General features: G+C 62.5%; 1 protein-coding gene across 3 annotated transcripts; it reads left to right on the top strand.

The window, feature by feature from the left end:
• The first annotated feature begins 1,392 nt into the window (after positions 1-1,392).
• On the top strand, positions 1,393-14,005 carry TIE1 (tyrosine kinase with immunoglobulin like and EGF like domains 1). 3 transcript variants are annotated; one of them, XM_013177997.3, is made up of 23 exons: positions 1,393-1,940; positions 2,394-2,696; positions 5,754-5,864; positions 5,987-6,142; positions 6,250-6,381; positions 6,636-6,776; positions 6,889-7,017; positions 7,386-7,531; positions 7,683-7,827; positions 8,065-8,223; positions 8,399-8,536; positions 8,642-8,932; positions 9,859-10,149; positions 10,717-11,030; positions 11,131-11,341; positions 11,502-11,612; positions 11,695-11,885; positions 11,956-12,069; positions 12,230-12,300; positions 12,517-12,557; positions 12,765-12,861; positions 13,046-13,145; positions 13,333-14,005. In XM_013177997.3, the coding sequence occupies exons 1-23, from the start codon at positions 1,895-1,897 to the stop codon at positions 13,402-13,404; spliced, it is 3,510 nt and encodes a 1,169-aa protein (XP_013033451.3). In that variant the 5' UTR covers positions 1,393-1,894; the 3' UTR covers positions 13,405-14,005. The 3 variants fall into 3 exon arrangements, with proteins under 3 accessions (XP_013033451.3, XP_013033453.3, XP_013033452.3); XM_013177999.3 differs by having other exon boundaries at positions 1,394-1,940; positions 10,717-10,910; XM_013177998.3 differs by having other exon boundaries at positions 1,394-1,940; positions 2,409-2,696.
• Positions 14,006-14,054: the final 49 nt, after the last annotated feature.

The following is a 14,054-nucleotide window of genomic DNA, read 5'->3' on the forward strand; positions in this document are numbered from 1 at the left end:
GTGCGGAGAGGCGGCACTGACCGCAGGAGGAACCGGCTGCAGTTGCCCAGCCCACGTGGGGCAGCCAGGCTTCTGGACATGCACTCGTTGTTTAAATTACAGACATGCCCCAGGATCTCCCAAAGACGTAGCCCCTCACCTACCCACAGCCCACCAACCAAGGAAGCAATGTAATTCATTTTCCAGGCAAATGTAGGCAGCTGCATCCAGCACCCATCTTTTCGGGGTCTCTCCATCGCTCCCGTCTGGGGTAGCCGATGGCTGTGCTGGCAGGAGCGGGTGGGAGCCGGGCACGGAGGCGGCACGGCAGTGTCCCTGTCCACTGCCATCACTCGGCACTCCTCGGGCCCCCGTATGGCCCCAGAGCGCGCTGTAAATAGTCGGAAGCGATGAATGGATTTCCCCTTCCTCTCCATGTGTGCTTTAGATTTTTGGCCGGATACAGCATGGGTTCGGGACACACCAAAACACGAGGCTTGCTCCCCAGCAGCCTAGGCTTTCACATGGGAACAACTCGGTGTGCTGCTTGAAAACAGCGTGTGATTGAGCGGGTGAAGATTGCGGCGATTTCCTCGGGAATGCCGTGAATTTACCTGGCTAACAGCCAGTGCCCAGCACCCATCTGAGGCCAGCATGGCCTTGCAGGTCTGGGCAGGCACACGGAGAGGCTGCCGCCGTGTCAGGGCCCAGAGCTTTCCCCTGGGTGTAGCCCAAGGACGGGCGGTTTCTGAAACAGGAAAGAGGGAGACGGGCTGGAAGGCGGTCAAGGAAAGCCAGGCTTTCGGCTGCTTCCAGCTTCCTCCCAGACGTGTTTATGGCCATGCGGAGGGCTTTTTTCTCCCCTCAGCAGCTGCTGCCCTCCTGCTTGGGCTGGCTGGCCGTGTCCTGCTGCAAGGTCTCATCTGGTGCCAAACCAGTCCTCTGCCCCGATATGGGCCTCTGCAGGCAGAGCAGCTTTGCGGTACCCCCTGTGCTGCCACCCAGCCCCGCAGGGACACAGATGGGGCAGGGGATGGTGGCACCCTGTTGGGGCTGCCTGGGGCTGCTCATCTGTTGTACACACCGCAGTACCAAATTCTGGCACGCAGAAGTGAAGGGGTAAGTGGCAAGGGAAGGAGCAGCGTTAGGACTTCCCTACCAGAAGGGTGTTTGGACACCTCTCAGCCAGCACTGGGGATGGGGGCAGAGGGAGGCTGGATGGCCCGTCTGGACTCACGGTGGCCGAGGAGTCCCGAGCTGTGCACGGCCTCAGCACCGTGGGGCACATCCAGCACAGGGCAGCTCCCGCCCGCTGCTCCTGGAGTCAGGGCTGGCTCCAAACAATGGGTGGAGAGCAGGAAACGCCGCATGGGAAACAGGATTTGGCTCCGCCGCCGCCGCCAGCCGCGGCCCCTTGGCCCCCTTCCTTTCCCTGCTCCACAGAGCCCTTCCCACAGCCGCAGGGGCACACCAAGGGGATGAGGATGCTGCCGCCCGAGCGGGCTCGGGCGTAAGACCCTCACCATCACAGGCGAGGAAGGGGCTGGGACACCACCTAGCCTGGCTGGGGCTCAGCATGGCTGGGGACACCTTGAGCACGCAGCCCTAACCCCAGGGGGAGAGCCCCCACCGGGCAGCCCCTTTGCCAAGCAGCCGGGCAGCTGCTGAGCAGGCGGGGACAAGGGCATCTTCGTCACCATGCCCAGGCTATGAGCCAGAAGAGGGGGTCCTGGCTCCCCCAGACGCCAACCAGCATTACAGGGACAAGATGGGGGGCACAGACAGGGGGCAGGGGTCCTGAGCCCCCGCTCATGTGGATCCTGTAGGCAACTGCCACTGCCGGCTCCATCCCCCGTGGCTGGGGCATGGTGGGGATTTTCTGACCTGTGCCAGATTCAGGACACGCCGCTGGGACATGGAACTCCGAGTTTATCTTCTGCTTCTCTTCCCGTGGCTGGCAGGTAAATCTCCCCTTTCCCTCTGCCCTGGGGGCAGCCCCTTGCTCGGGGAGCTTTGGTGGGACAAGGCAGCCATGGCAGCCCAGTGGTGCTGGTGGAGCAGGGACTCAAGGGGGGCATGGAGGGAGGAAACATCCCTGTGAGATTGGTGGTTTGGAGACCTCGGGTGCTGGCGGTGCCAGGGCTGAGCTGCCCTCCGCTGCACGCCAGCATGGGGCTGGGGCACAGGCAGTGCATGGAACGAGAGGGGGATCCCATTCTGCTGCATGCTTGGCTCACGCAGGGACCTGAGCCCGTGGGGATCTCCAAAAGGAGACTGGAAATTCCCACTGTGCCACGCTGTTGGGTTGGGGGCAAGAAGGTTCTGGAAAAGGGGTGATATTTGGGTTATGGGGGTCTGTCGCTGTGACTGACCTGGGTGGGCCCAAGCCCTGGTCTGGCCATGACGTGCCCCAGTGCTCCCCCCCACAGGGGCCATCCTGGACATCACCCTGATTGCCAACGTGCAGAGCCTGTCCCACTCCGACTTCTTCCTCTCCTGCGTCATGGGCGAGCGTGACGTGAGCTACCTGCAGATTGAGCGGGAGAACAAGATCGTGATGACACACCCCAAGACGGGCTTCCAAAACTACCGCAACCGCAGCAACCACGTCCAGGCCAGGGGCTTCTCCATGCCCGACCTGGTGGGGATCCTGTACTGCATGGGGCGCACCCCGACGGAGCAGGCCCAGGTGGTCTACGTGCACAACAGCCACAACGGTGAGCGGATGGGGCTCTAGGGCAGCGTGACCCAGTCACTGAAGCTAGGTTTGGGGTCTGCTGGCACTGGTGGTGGCAGCTCTCGGGTCAGCAGGCAGCTCTGGTTCTTGTGCAGAACATGGGTGAGGTGGTGGACCACCACCACGAGGTCTTGTCTGGTCAAGCATTGGGCATGAGCAGCAGCCATTTTGATGTTTGTAGGGTGCTGTGGATTAACCCGTAGCATGCAGGAGATGGCACCTGGTGCAATGAAGTAGCGTTTGCACGCCGTGAAGGTACGAGAGGAGAGGGATTTTCAGCTGGAGGAGCGTGGCCTGGCCCCAGGGGTGCTTGGTGGCCTCCTGCCAGGGCGGTGTGTGGGCAGGGCGGCTGGCGGCAGCCGCCTGGGGCGGGAGCGGCGCGCAGGAGCCGGGCAAGGTCCGAGCGGAGGGAAGGTGGAGGAGGTGGGGAGGTCTGGCAATCATCAACCAGGCGGAGGGGCCAGCGGGCAGTGCCAGCCCCAGGGCCATGCTGAGGGGCCCTGGCAGGGCTGGCACTGCCCCAGCCGGGCTCCTGGGGAGGGCTGGGTGCAGGAGGCAACATGGGGCTTGTCTCCTGCCCCTGCTCCTCTGCAGGCCCATAGAGCCAAAAGGGCCTCCTCAGGCTGGCCATAATGCCCGGGGATCATGGTCTCTGGCACTGCCCTTGCTGACCTCCTCTTCTCGTGGCCCTTGAGACTTCACGGAGCTATTGGGACTGAAATTTTCTGCGATAGGTGTTTTCCTCTGGATGTTTTCTAGCTCTTTGTTAGAAAGATTTGCCTAAAACAACACATTTCCCTGCCTGTGTTAAAATTCAGCTCTACCACACTGTTTTGAGCTGCTCCAGTATCTCAAACTGGGGAACAGACTGCGATAAGGACTGTGCTGGTGGGGCATGAGCATCCTCCAAGGAGCAAGGGCTGGTCTGTGTCCTCCGCCAGGGGTTTGCACTGAAAATGGCAGCGGTCTTATCGGGAACAGAGACGGACGGTCTGGGCAAACAGAGTGCTGGGGAGGTGCTGAGGGAGGAGGGCAGAGTGCTGGGAGGCGGCGAGGGAAGGCACAGGGGTGCACAGGGGACAGGGAGGGCGTGGGCACGTTGGAAGAGCACTGCGGTAAGTTAAGGGGGAGTGAGAGGAGCTCTGCACCCCTATATTGCATGGATGAGGTGGTGGCGGGGACCCAGGCTCACTGGTCTGGTCCAAAGCCCCTGCAGGAGTCACAGGTGACCAAAAAGCTGTTGTTGCTCTGTTTAATTTAGAGAAGGAGAAGCTTAGGAAAAAAATGAGGAAGACTGATCAAAGGAAAAAATAACAAAACAAAAAAAATCTTGCCAAGGGAGTGAGGGCTGTATAAAGAAACCACCTTGGAGACTGAAGTGCATATTGTATTGGCTCTCCCTGGGGGGCTGAGCATGCACAAAAGCAGTATCGATAAGCAGCAGGTAGGGAATGCTGTCAGAGGAGAGTTGGTGTCTTCCAAGAGGCTGTGCACAAGTGGGAACATAGGAAAGATTTGAAACTTTGGAAGTGTTGCTGTAAAAGCACGGTAAAACAGACCAAAAAGATCCCAAGAAGCAATTTGATGAAGGGTTTAAACCTGACAATAAACTATTTTTTTTAGATATCCAGAGCAGAAAGGTGCCCAGAGAGGCCACTGCAGAAAAATGAAATTATTTTATTTTTGTGTCTGTGAACACAATAGGGAAGTTCAGGAAATTTGTCAGAGGATCTGTCTAAAATTACAGGGCTGATAAGAGAAGACAGGCAATAAATAGCATAAACGAGCAGTGCTGCGTTGCCAGGACCTCTCCTTGGCTTGCATCAGTGCCAGCGGGCAGGCTGCAAGGCTGCTGGTGTGCCACTGGCCTGCGTTACGAGCTCTCTAAGAGGGGACTTGCACCCTCATATAGGAAAATTCCCTTTCAAAGGCAAAGATGCTCATGGGGACCCTGTTTTGCAAGGTTAGATGCTGGGCTCTCACTTGGGGCATTGGACGGAAGGTCCAGAGGCAGGCAGAGCCTCCTGGGCTGCCAGAGAGGGGGCTGCAGGGGGACGTGCAGAGCTCTGTGAGATGCTGCATGCCTGGGAGCACCGCAGAGCCGTCAGTTACCTGATGTTATCTCTCCCACTGCAAGCACAAGAGAAAACTGGTAACAGGCAGGTGAAGAGGGGACAAGGAGGTGGTTCCTTGTGCTCCGTGCACAAGGAACTGGGCAGGACCAGGGCTAAATCTGCGTGCCTTTGACAAGAACAAAACCCATGGAAGAACAATCTCGAGTGTGGCAGAGTGAAAAGAGAGATAAGAGCTGACTCGGGAAGCTGCCGGGCTGCAGGTGGTGCAGGCGGGGAGGCTCTCCTGGGGAATTACCGGGATGCACTCGACCTGCTGTGCCCTTCCCCGGGCGTCCGCGGCGTGTGCCGCTGGCCCACGCTGGGGGCAGGATGCAGGGCTGGATGTGCTCTGCTCCCACCCAGCACGGCCGGTGTCAGGGTGTGCGATCCGGCGCCCTGGGAGCCAGCACCTGAGTGTGCCCTTCTTTGTGTCTGCCCTGGCACGCCCAGGGCTTGGCTTCCCAGTCCTTAACGTATTTATAGCCTGGTTTAGGCTCAAAGCTGCGCTCTGGCTGACTCACAGCATAGCTATGGGAGTTCGTCGCTGTCGCATACCCTGACACTTGGGAAATCAGGAAAACATGGCTGTGCTGTGGCTGAGTGCTCTGCTGCAGGCAGGGGCAGCCGCCGGTCCTGCCCCTCACTGCCCCTCGCCTGTCTGCAGCCGCTCCGCGACTCCCTGGTCTGGCAGCAAGCAGGGTGTCCCAGGCTGTCACGTCTCCCCAGGCTGCTGCCAGCATCACGGGAGAGCAGGACGCCCCGTCCCTGGGCTGACAGCCCTCTTGCAGCTCATCTAGCAGGGGTGCAGATGGGGATGTGCGTGGTGATGACCCCATGGAAAGCTGGGCTTGGGCTGTGTTTTGGGGTGGCTGGTCCAGGGGTGCCGGTGCTGCCCTCAGCCTGCTCCTCCTCCTCCTCCGCAGCCCACCTCTTCCCGGTGAGGGCCACGCAGTCCGTGAACATCGCCGAGACGGCCACCTTCTCTGCCAGGGTCCTCAAGAGGAAGGAGACAGACGTTATGTGGAAAAGAAATGGCAAGTGGCCCCGCAGCAGGGCTGCTCCCACACGGTGCCTTGCGCCAGCCCCGCTCCCAGCCCCGTTCACTCCCCCACCCCAGGGTGCCGGTGTCCCCAGGTCACCCTCTGTCCCCTCGCAGGTACCTACTACCAGACCACGGACCGGGGCGAGGTGCGGGGCGACCTCTTCACCCTGACCCTCCCCAACGTCAGCATGAGCGAAAACGGCGTCTACAGCGCCACGTTCATGGGGGACAGCCCTCTGTGGAGTGCTTTCTACAGGCTGATCGTGAGAGGTGAGCAGGGCCGGGGAGGTGGCACCCCGCTGTCCCTTCCTGTCCCACAGGGACACGTGGCCCTGCTAGACCAGTGCCACCCCACGGCCCCTCTGCTCTCCCCGCAGCATGCACCGCGAAGAAGTGGGGACCGTCCTGCGAGAAGGACTGTCCTGACTGCCTGAACGGGGGCGTCTGCCACGACCACGTCGGTGAATGCATCTGCCCTCCCGGCTTCACGGGCACCCGCTGCGAGAGAGGTAGGGCGCCCGGCTGCCTCTGCCCCCCGGGGATGAGCTGTGCCAGGGGGGTTCCCTGCTGCACCCCCAGATCCAGGCACCACGGCCAGAAACTGTGTCTGCATCCTCAGCCCCCTGCTTCTCGAGCAGGACCATCCACCTCCTCAGGACAAGCTTTGGGGTGGGGGCTCCTTGCCTGCTTGGGGTGGTGATGGGGGGCTTCAGGACCCCCAGCTGGCACCACGCTGTGCACAGGCAAACTGCTTGTTTTCCAGCCTGTCGGGAAGGCCAATTTGGCCGCAACTGCCAGGAGACGTGCCAGAGAGCCCAGGGCTGCAGGGGGCTGAGCTTCTGCCTGCCGGACCCCTACGGCTGCTCCTGCGCCTCAGGGTGGAGCGGCTCCCGCTGCAACCAAGGTACGGGGATGTGGGCATCTGCCACCCGGCCCTGCGTGGGGGTCCCTGCCCCGGCGTGGGACCACCGGCACACCGTGGCTGGGGATAGCAGTGAGCATTTCTCTTCCCGCAGCCTGTCCCCCGGGATACTACGGCCCTGACTGCGCTCTGGGCTGCGCCTGCCGGAACGGGGGCAGCTGTAACCGCTTCAGCGGCTGCGTCTGCCCCGCGGGCTGGCACGGGCAGCACTGCGAGAAGTCAGGTGAGGCTGGCGCAGGGCTGCAACGGGTCTCTGTCCCCTGCAGGGGGGCTCCAGCTCCTTCCTCGCTGGGGACATGGTGGGAGCTGGTGCCAGCCTATGCAGCTGGGTGGGCAGCCCGCCTTGCTGGCAGAAATAGCCCCCAGCCCCATGGAAACCAGGGTGCTGAGCTGCAAGGGTAGTGTGTACTCCGGCTCTCATGAATTAGCTGTGCCGAGAGCATCGCTGGGCCTGGAGCATGGGGAGGGATCTGGGATGGACCCCACTGCTCAGCACCGGCTCCACTGCAGATGTGACTGGGGAAAGGTCTGAGCATCTCCTGTACATGGGGCAAAGCACGACCAGCCCTAACGCTGATTTCTCCGCACCAGACCGCTTCCCCCAGATCATCAAACTGGCCTCGGAGCTGGAGTTCAACCTGGGCTCGGAGCCCATCATCAGCTGCGTGGCCACCGGCAACCCTCTGCCCGCGAGCGACGGCGTGGAGCTGCGCAAGGCCGACGGCACTGTGCTCAAGGTACCGCACACCGCCCCGCGTCCACCCCGTGTCCTCGCCCCGCCGTCATCCCTGGGCATCGGCACGTGTTGCAGGCTCCCCCAAAATCAGCGGTCTCCCCGCTGGCGTGGGCTGCCGCAGGGAGTGATGGATGGCTCCTCTGTGCCCACAGCTGGTCAAAGCCATCATCGAGCCGGGGCAGATCACCTGCGAGTTTCAGGTGCGGCGCCTGATGAAGGACGACGCGGGGCTCTGGGAGTGCAGGGTCTCCACCACCGGGGGCCAGGACAGCCGGAAAGTCAAGGTCAACATCCGAGGTGAGGGATGAGTGGAGGTGCTGGGGCATGGTGTGGCAATGTGAGCCCCCTGCTGGACTAGATGCCGCCCATCATGTGTCACAGTGCCAGCAGACAGGTTTGGGTGGTGATAAGACACTTGTTGGGGTCCTCCCTTCCCTGACAGTGCTGGAAAGAGCCGAGAGGTGGTGGATGTCCCCACACTCTGCTCCTCATTGCTCCTGGTCCCACTCATATTGTTCCTTCCTTCACACCCAGTGCCCCCAGCGCCCCTGAGCCCCCCCCGGCTGCTGGCCAAGCAGAGCCGCCAGCTCGTGGTGTCACCTGTGGACTGCTTCTCTGGCGACGGACCCATCGTCTCCGTCAAGCTGCTCTACAAGCCCAAGGACGACACCTCAGTGTGGTCCTCTATTGTGGGTATGTGCCTGTCCTCACAGATAGGACCTGGTGGAGGGGTCTGGGGTGGGCAGAGGTCTCCATCCCGCTCAGCAGGACCCCCTGGGACCCTCTGTGGTGATGCCGAGGAGGACACCGATGGTGGGGCAGGTTGTGGGTGGGGGGCATGGCTTTGACAAGTCCTCTTGGCCAACAGTTGACAACAGCGAGAACATCACCCTGATGAACCTCCGGCCGGTGACTGCCTATGTTGTCAAGGTGCAGCTGAGCCGGCCGGGGGACGGCGGGGAGGGCAGCAAAGGACCTGAGGCCGTCATGGTGACCGAGTGCCTAGGTGGGCCCCCGTCCCTCTGACCCCAAATCTGACCCTACGTGGCACAGGGTCCGCCAAGCCTCAGGGCTGGCACGTGGTCACTTTTCGCTGCCTTTTTGTTCACAGAGCCCACAGTCAAGCCCGTGATTGAAGGCTGGTCCATCGAGGAGAAAAACACACTTCATGTCAACTGGAAATTGCCAAGTAACCACGAGCCGGCACACGGGTTCATCGTCCATCTCTTTGACTCTGCAAGGCGGCTGGTCTGGGAGAAAAACATCACGTCCATCTCCGTGCTCTCCGCCCGCATCGCAGACCTGGAGTTCAACAAGGAGTACGGGCTGGAGGTGCTGGTGTACCACTGCACCAGCCTGGGGCCCCCCTCCGACCTCTACAAGGTCATGATCAACAGCAAAGGTGGGCACCGCGCGGGGCCAGGCGCAGGCACGCTCCCCCCAGAGCATGGGGGGCTTTAGGGGAGCCATCTCCTACCTGCACCTCATGGAGAAAGGGGGAGGAAACAGGGAGGTGAAGTGCAGTAACGTGTGATGCCTGCAGACAGATCTGTCCTCCGTGTCCTCGCCCAAGCCTTGCTGGGCTTGCCTACACTTGCTGCCCTTACAACACCCCGTAGCGACAAGTTCCTCAATGTAACTATTCCGTGTAAAGAAAAAAAACATCTCCTTTTGTTTGCTTTCACCCCAGTGATCTCACTGGGTGGTCACGTCCCGTCAGCCTGGCCAACCCTTCTGGCAGACGAGGGGGAAGGAGCGCACAAGGTGTGACTTCAGTGAGGTTCAGCGCAGCCTGGTACCAGCTGGGAAGGCTTCTTGCGTGTCAGGCCCGGGGGATGTAGTGCTCCCTCTGCTCTGTGCTTGTGAGAGCTTCGGGTATTTGCGGGATGCGTGCTTTAGGATGTGGGCAAGGCTCAGAGGAGGAAGTGGGAAAGATAAAAAAACATCATCTGTGAGGAAGGGTTGAAGAAAGGAAATATCCCAAGAGGTGTTCAGTACAGAGACATCTAGCTTGAGGGTGCCTGAGGCTGGGAAAAGGTGGTGCAGCCCTGTCCTGCTGTTCCACCCTCCCATCCCCACCCACTTCTGGCCACCGCTGGAGGCAGGACACCAGGGAGGTGGTCTGACCCAAGGGGCAGATCCAGGGAAGAAGGTCAGACTGAAAGGTGGCTGGAAAGCCAGCTCCCAGCCCACACAGGGTCACCAGGAAGGGGACAGTGACCAGCTGCTGCTCGTGGCAGCAAAGAGATGGACGAGAGGTCCAGCGCTCAGCCCCTGCAGCACTGGGAGCCCCATGCCGGGACTGACGCTCTCCTCTCCTCCTCCCAGGGCCCTCCTCCCCACGGTCACTGTCAGCAGAGTCCGTGTCCGACACGGCCGTCAGGCTCTCCTGGCAGGTCCCCGAGTACCCCAACGGGGGCATCACCAAGTACATAGTGGAGCTGCAGCAGGTGGGGGGCACCAGCGAGCCCCAGTGGATTGACACCGACAACGGCGCCGAGACCACCAAGACCGTCGGGGGCCTCAACGCCAGCACCACCTACCAGTTTCGTGTCCGGGCCAACTCCCACGTCCCGGGGGAGTGGAGCCAGCCTGTGAAAGCCAAGACCCTGGGGGACGGTGAGTGGGGTGTCCCCGGGGCTGCACCACAGCCCCTCGGCAGGAGGTGTCACCTCCGCAGCCCCACCGCTGACCTGCCGTGCCCTGCTGCCCACCTCGCCCCAGGAGCTTGGAGCTCTCTGCTGGAGCTCGGTGTCAGTGTCTGGGTCAGCAGAGAGGCCGGGCTGCTCGTGGTAACCTCTGGAGCAGCAACCCAAGCCCAAACACTTGTGTATGTCTTCAGACCTCCTGCTCCTCCTACTCCTGAGCAGATTCTGGGTGGCTCTGCCTTGGTCAGAGGCTGACACGGTGTGCAAGGGGCAGGACAGAGGTGGCACAAAAGGGGCTGGTGGCTGTGGAAACACAGGGAGGAACCAGAGCTGGTTGCAGGTCGAGGAACCGATGAGTTTTCTGGCAGGGTCCAGGCAGTACCAGCCTCCCCCTGTGCCGCTGGGAGCTGGGGGTGGACTCTGGTGCCTTCATGGGCTCCCACGATGCTGGGACAGGGCCGAGGTCTCGGTGCTCAGCCATCCGTGCAGCCCCACGATGCAGGGCTCAGCCGTTGACCTCCCTCCCTCCTCTCGGCAGGAGCGCTGAGCGTGCCGCCCAGCCTGGGCAGCCAGGGCACCGAGCAGTCGGGAATAGACCAGCAGCTGCTCTTGGCCATCGTCGGCTCCGTGTCCGTCACCTGCCTCACCATCCTCTTTGCCCTCCTGGCGCTCTTCCTCATCAAGAAGAACTTTTTCCACCGGCGCCGCACCTTCACGTACCAGTCTGGCTCGGTGAGTGCCGCCTGCCCCGCCAGGACGGTGTCCCCAGCTCCCCACGTCCCAGCCCGATCCAGGTCACGCTCCGTAGCCTCCAGTCCGGACGCAGCCAGGCCTCACCTCCACGTGGAGAGGGTGCGGAGCCCACCCTTGCCCATGACGCCTGCCCTGCCGGCCCCGCCGCGGGGCAGAGGGGTGCCCGGTGCCCCTAACCTCACCTGCTCCCGTCTGGCAGGGCGAAGAGACCATCCTGCAGTTCAACTCGGGGACCCTGACGCTGACGCGCCGGCCCAAGCCGCAGCCCGAGCCCCTCAGCTACCCCATCCTGGAGTGGGAGGACATCAAGTTCGAGGATATGATCGGGGAGGGGAACTTCGGGCAGGTCATCAGGGCCATGATCAAGAAGGATGGCTTGAAGATGAACGCAGCCATCAAGATGCTGAAGGGTGAGTGCTGCTGTGGGGTGGGCAGGGCAGAGGGCGTGGGGGGACACGGCTGGGTCTTGAGCAGCACTCGGGGCTGAGGAGGGGCGGGAGATGCCCATGGAGGAGCAGAGAAAGGGTCACTCCTGTAGGACCGAAGAGTGCATCCCTGCTTTGCTTCCAGAGTTTGCCTCAGAGAATGACCACCGGGACTTTGCCGGGGAGCTGGAGGTGCTGTGCAAGCTGGGCCATCACCCCAACATCATCAACTTGCTGGGGGCCTGTGAGAACAAGGGTGAGGGCTGTCCCCTGCTCCCTGCTGGGTGTTCCCTGGTCCTGGGGACAGCCCCACGAGCCCTGCCTCCTCCTGCCCGCAGGCTACCTGTACATTGCCATCGAGTATGCCCCCTATGGAAACCTCCTCGACTTCCTCCGCAAAAGCCGAGTCCTGGAGACCGACCCGGCCTTTGCCAAGGAGCACGGCACCGCGTCCACCCTCACCTCCCAACAGCTCCTCCAGTTTGCTTCGGACGTGGCCAAGGGGATGCAGTACCTGAGCGAGAAGCAGGTACGTCCCGGGGATACAAGGGCAGGGGCGTGCTCCCATGCCGCCATGGCTCACTGCTGGCCTCTCTCAGTTCATCCACAGGGACCTGGCAGCCAGGAATATCCTGGTGGGAGAAAACCTGGCCTCCAAGATCGCCGACTTTGGCCTCTCCAGAGGGGAGGAGGTCTACGTGAAGAAGACGATGGTGAGGCAGGGGCTAGGGGACTCCATGGGGCCTGCACAGATGCGGTGGGCAGGACCCCCTGGCAGCGGGAACACCCCACCATGCTGGGACCAGCTGGATGCCAGCTGCCCACACCTCCTTCCATCGGATGTCCCCTGACGGTCACCCTCCGTTTCCCCAGGGCCGCCTGCCAGTTCGCTGGATGGCCATCGAGTCGCTGAACTACAGCGTCTACACCACCAAGAGCGACGTGTAAGTCCACAGACACTGGGGTCGGGGCACAGCCATGGCCACCTCTGTCCTTCCAGGGCAGCGGGTACATCCCTGGGGAGCTGCGGGCTCTGCCCAAGCCCTGTTTGCCCTCCTGGCCCCATCCAGTCCCACCACAAACCCCGTCTGCTCATCCCCGTACTCACGAGTGGGACGCTGCCGCTGGCTCTGTCCCAGCCTCACCTCCTGCTGTTTCAGGTGGTCCTTTGGCGTCCTGCTCTGGGAGATCGTCAGCTTGGGTAAGGCTCCTCCTTGTCCTCTCTGCCTGCTTGGGTCCCTGCAGGTCTGCAGAGCCCTCGTCCTGCTGCAGCCCTGGAGGGGACAACCCAAAGGGGCGGTGGCCGGGGGCCTGGGCACTGTCCCAGGGACAGGGTGGACATCACCGTGTGGGTCCTCCGCGGGGCTCTGGGTCAGGGGGATGAGGACACGTGTGTCTGTGGCCGCAGGGGGGACTCCGTACTGCGGGATGACGTGTGCCGAGCTCTACGAGAAGCTGCCCCAGGGCTACCGCATGGAGAAGCCCCGCAACTGTGACGACGAGGTGTAAGTGGGCAGAGCGCCCTGCGTCCCCCCCACCACTCCTGGGGGCAGCTCCTGGCCGGTCCCCTGTGCACCCCAAACCTCCTTCCCCTTGCTTTAGCCTCCCACCTGCTCCTCCCCATCTCCCCCAGCAGCTTTTCCACCCACTCCGCTCCGTGCACGCTGACCGCCCGGGCTCTGTCCCCAGGTACGAGCTGATGCGGCAGTGCTGGCGTGACCGCCCCTACGAGCGGCCGCCCTTCGCCCAGATCTCCATGCAGCTCATCCGCATGCTGGAGGCCCGGAAGGTGAGTGGAAACGGGGCACAGGGGGGCCACCCGCCCTCCATCCCTGCGCGAACCCACCAAGAGCACCCCAACATCTCCCCCGGGCAGCTCTGCGGGCTCCAGCCCCGTGCCCGTGAGCAGCGGGTGCGGGAGGGAGCGGGGACGGGGACACCGTCACGTCCCGCTCCTGACTCGGGTTCCCACGCAGGCCTACGTGAACATGGCCCTGTTCGAGAACTTCACCTACGCAGGGATCGATGCCACCGCCGAGGAGGCGTGAGGCTGCGCCCGGCTCCACGCCGCAGGGGGACAACGCTGGCCCCCAGGCTGCTGGGACAGCACTGCGGGGACAAGAGGCTGCCTGTCCCCGCCGGGTGACAGTGGCCCAATGCCGGTGGCACCTGCAGAGAGTGTCCTCCTGGCAGCAGGACGGGGCCATCCCCTTGGGGTACCTCCCCGCGTGCGTCAGCAGTACTGGCACGGCACCGACACTGCTGGAGGACACGCGAGGATGGCCCCGAAGGACAATCGCCAGCTGCATGTAGCACAGAGGGCAGGAGAGGGGCTCTGTCCCCAGGAGCCAGGGGTTGCTGCAGCCGTGGCAGGACACAAATACCCGAATTTTGGGGTGAGAGAAGGAAGCAGAGTCCTGGCAGCTCCCTGCCCTGCAGCTCTCAGCATACTCTGGTGCCAGCGGGGCTGCGAGCATCGCTGCCGGCGTGGGACACGGCAGCCCTGGCACAGGAGGAAGCACTGTGCAAGGCCTCCAGCTCGGCACTAGCCCCTCAGAAATCAACAGCTATGCTTTATGGTCAATAAACACAGTGCAACGGACAGCCGGCTCTGGCGGAGCGGAGGGTGTCTGCTGCTCTGCTGCTGCAGCAGTGACTTCTGTCACCATTCTGGTCCTCTGCCCCAGATCCCAGTGTC

The sequence above is a fragment of the Anser cygnoides genome, chromosome 8, assembly GCF_040182565.1.
Source record: "Anser cygnoides isolate HZ-2024a breed goose chromosome 8, Taihu_goose_T2T_genome, whole genome shotgun sequence".
Classification (NCBI taxonomy): domain Eukaryota; kingdom Metazoa; phylum Chordata; class Aves; order Anseriformes; family Anatidae; genus Anser; species Anser cygnoides.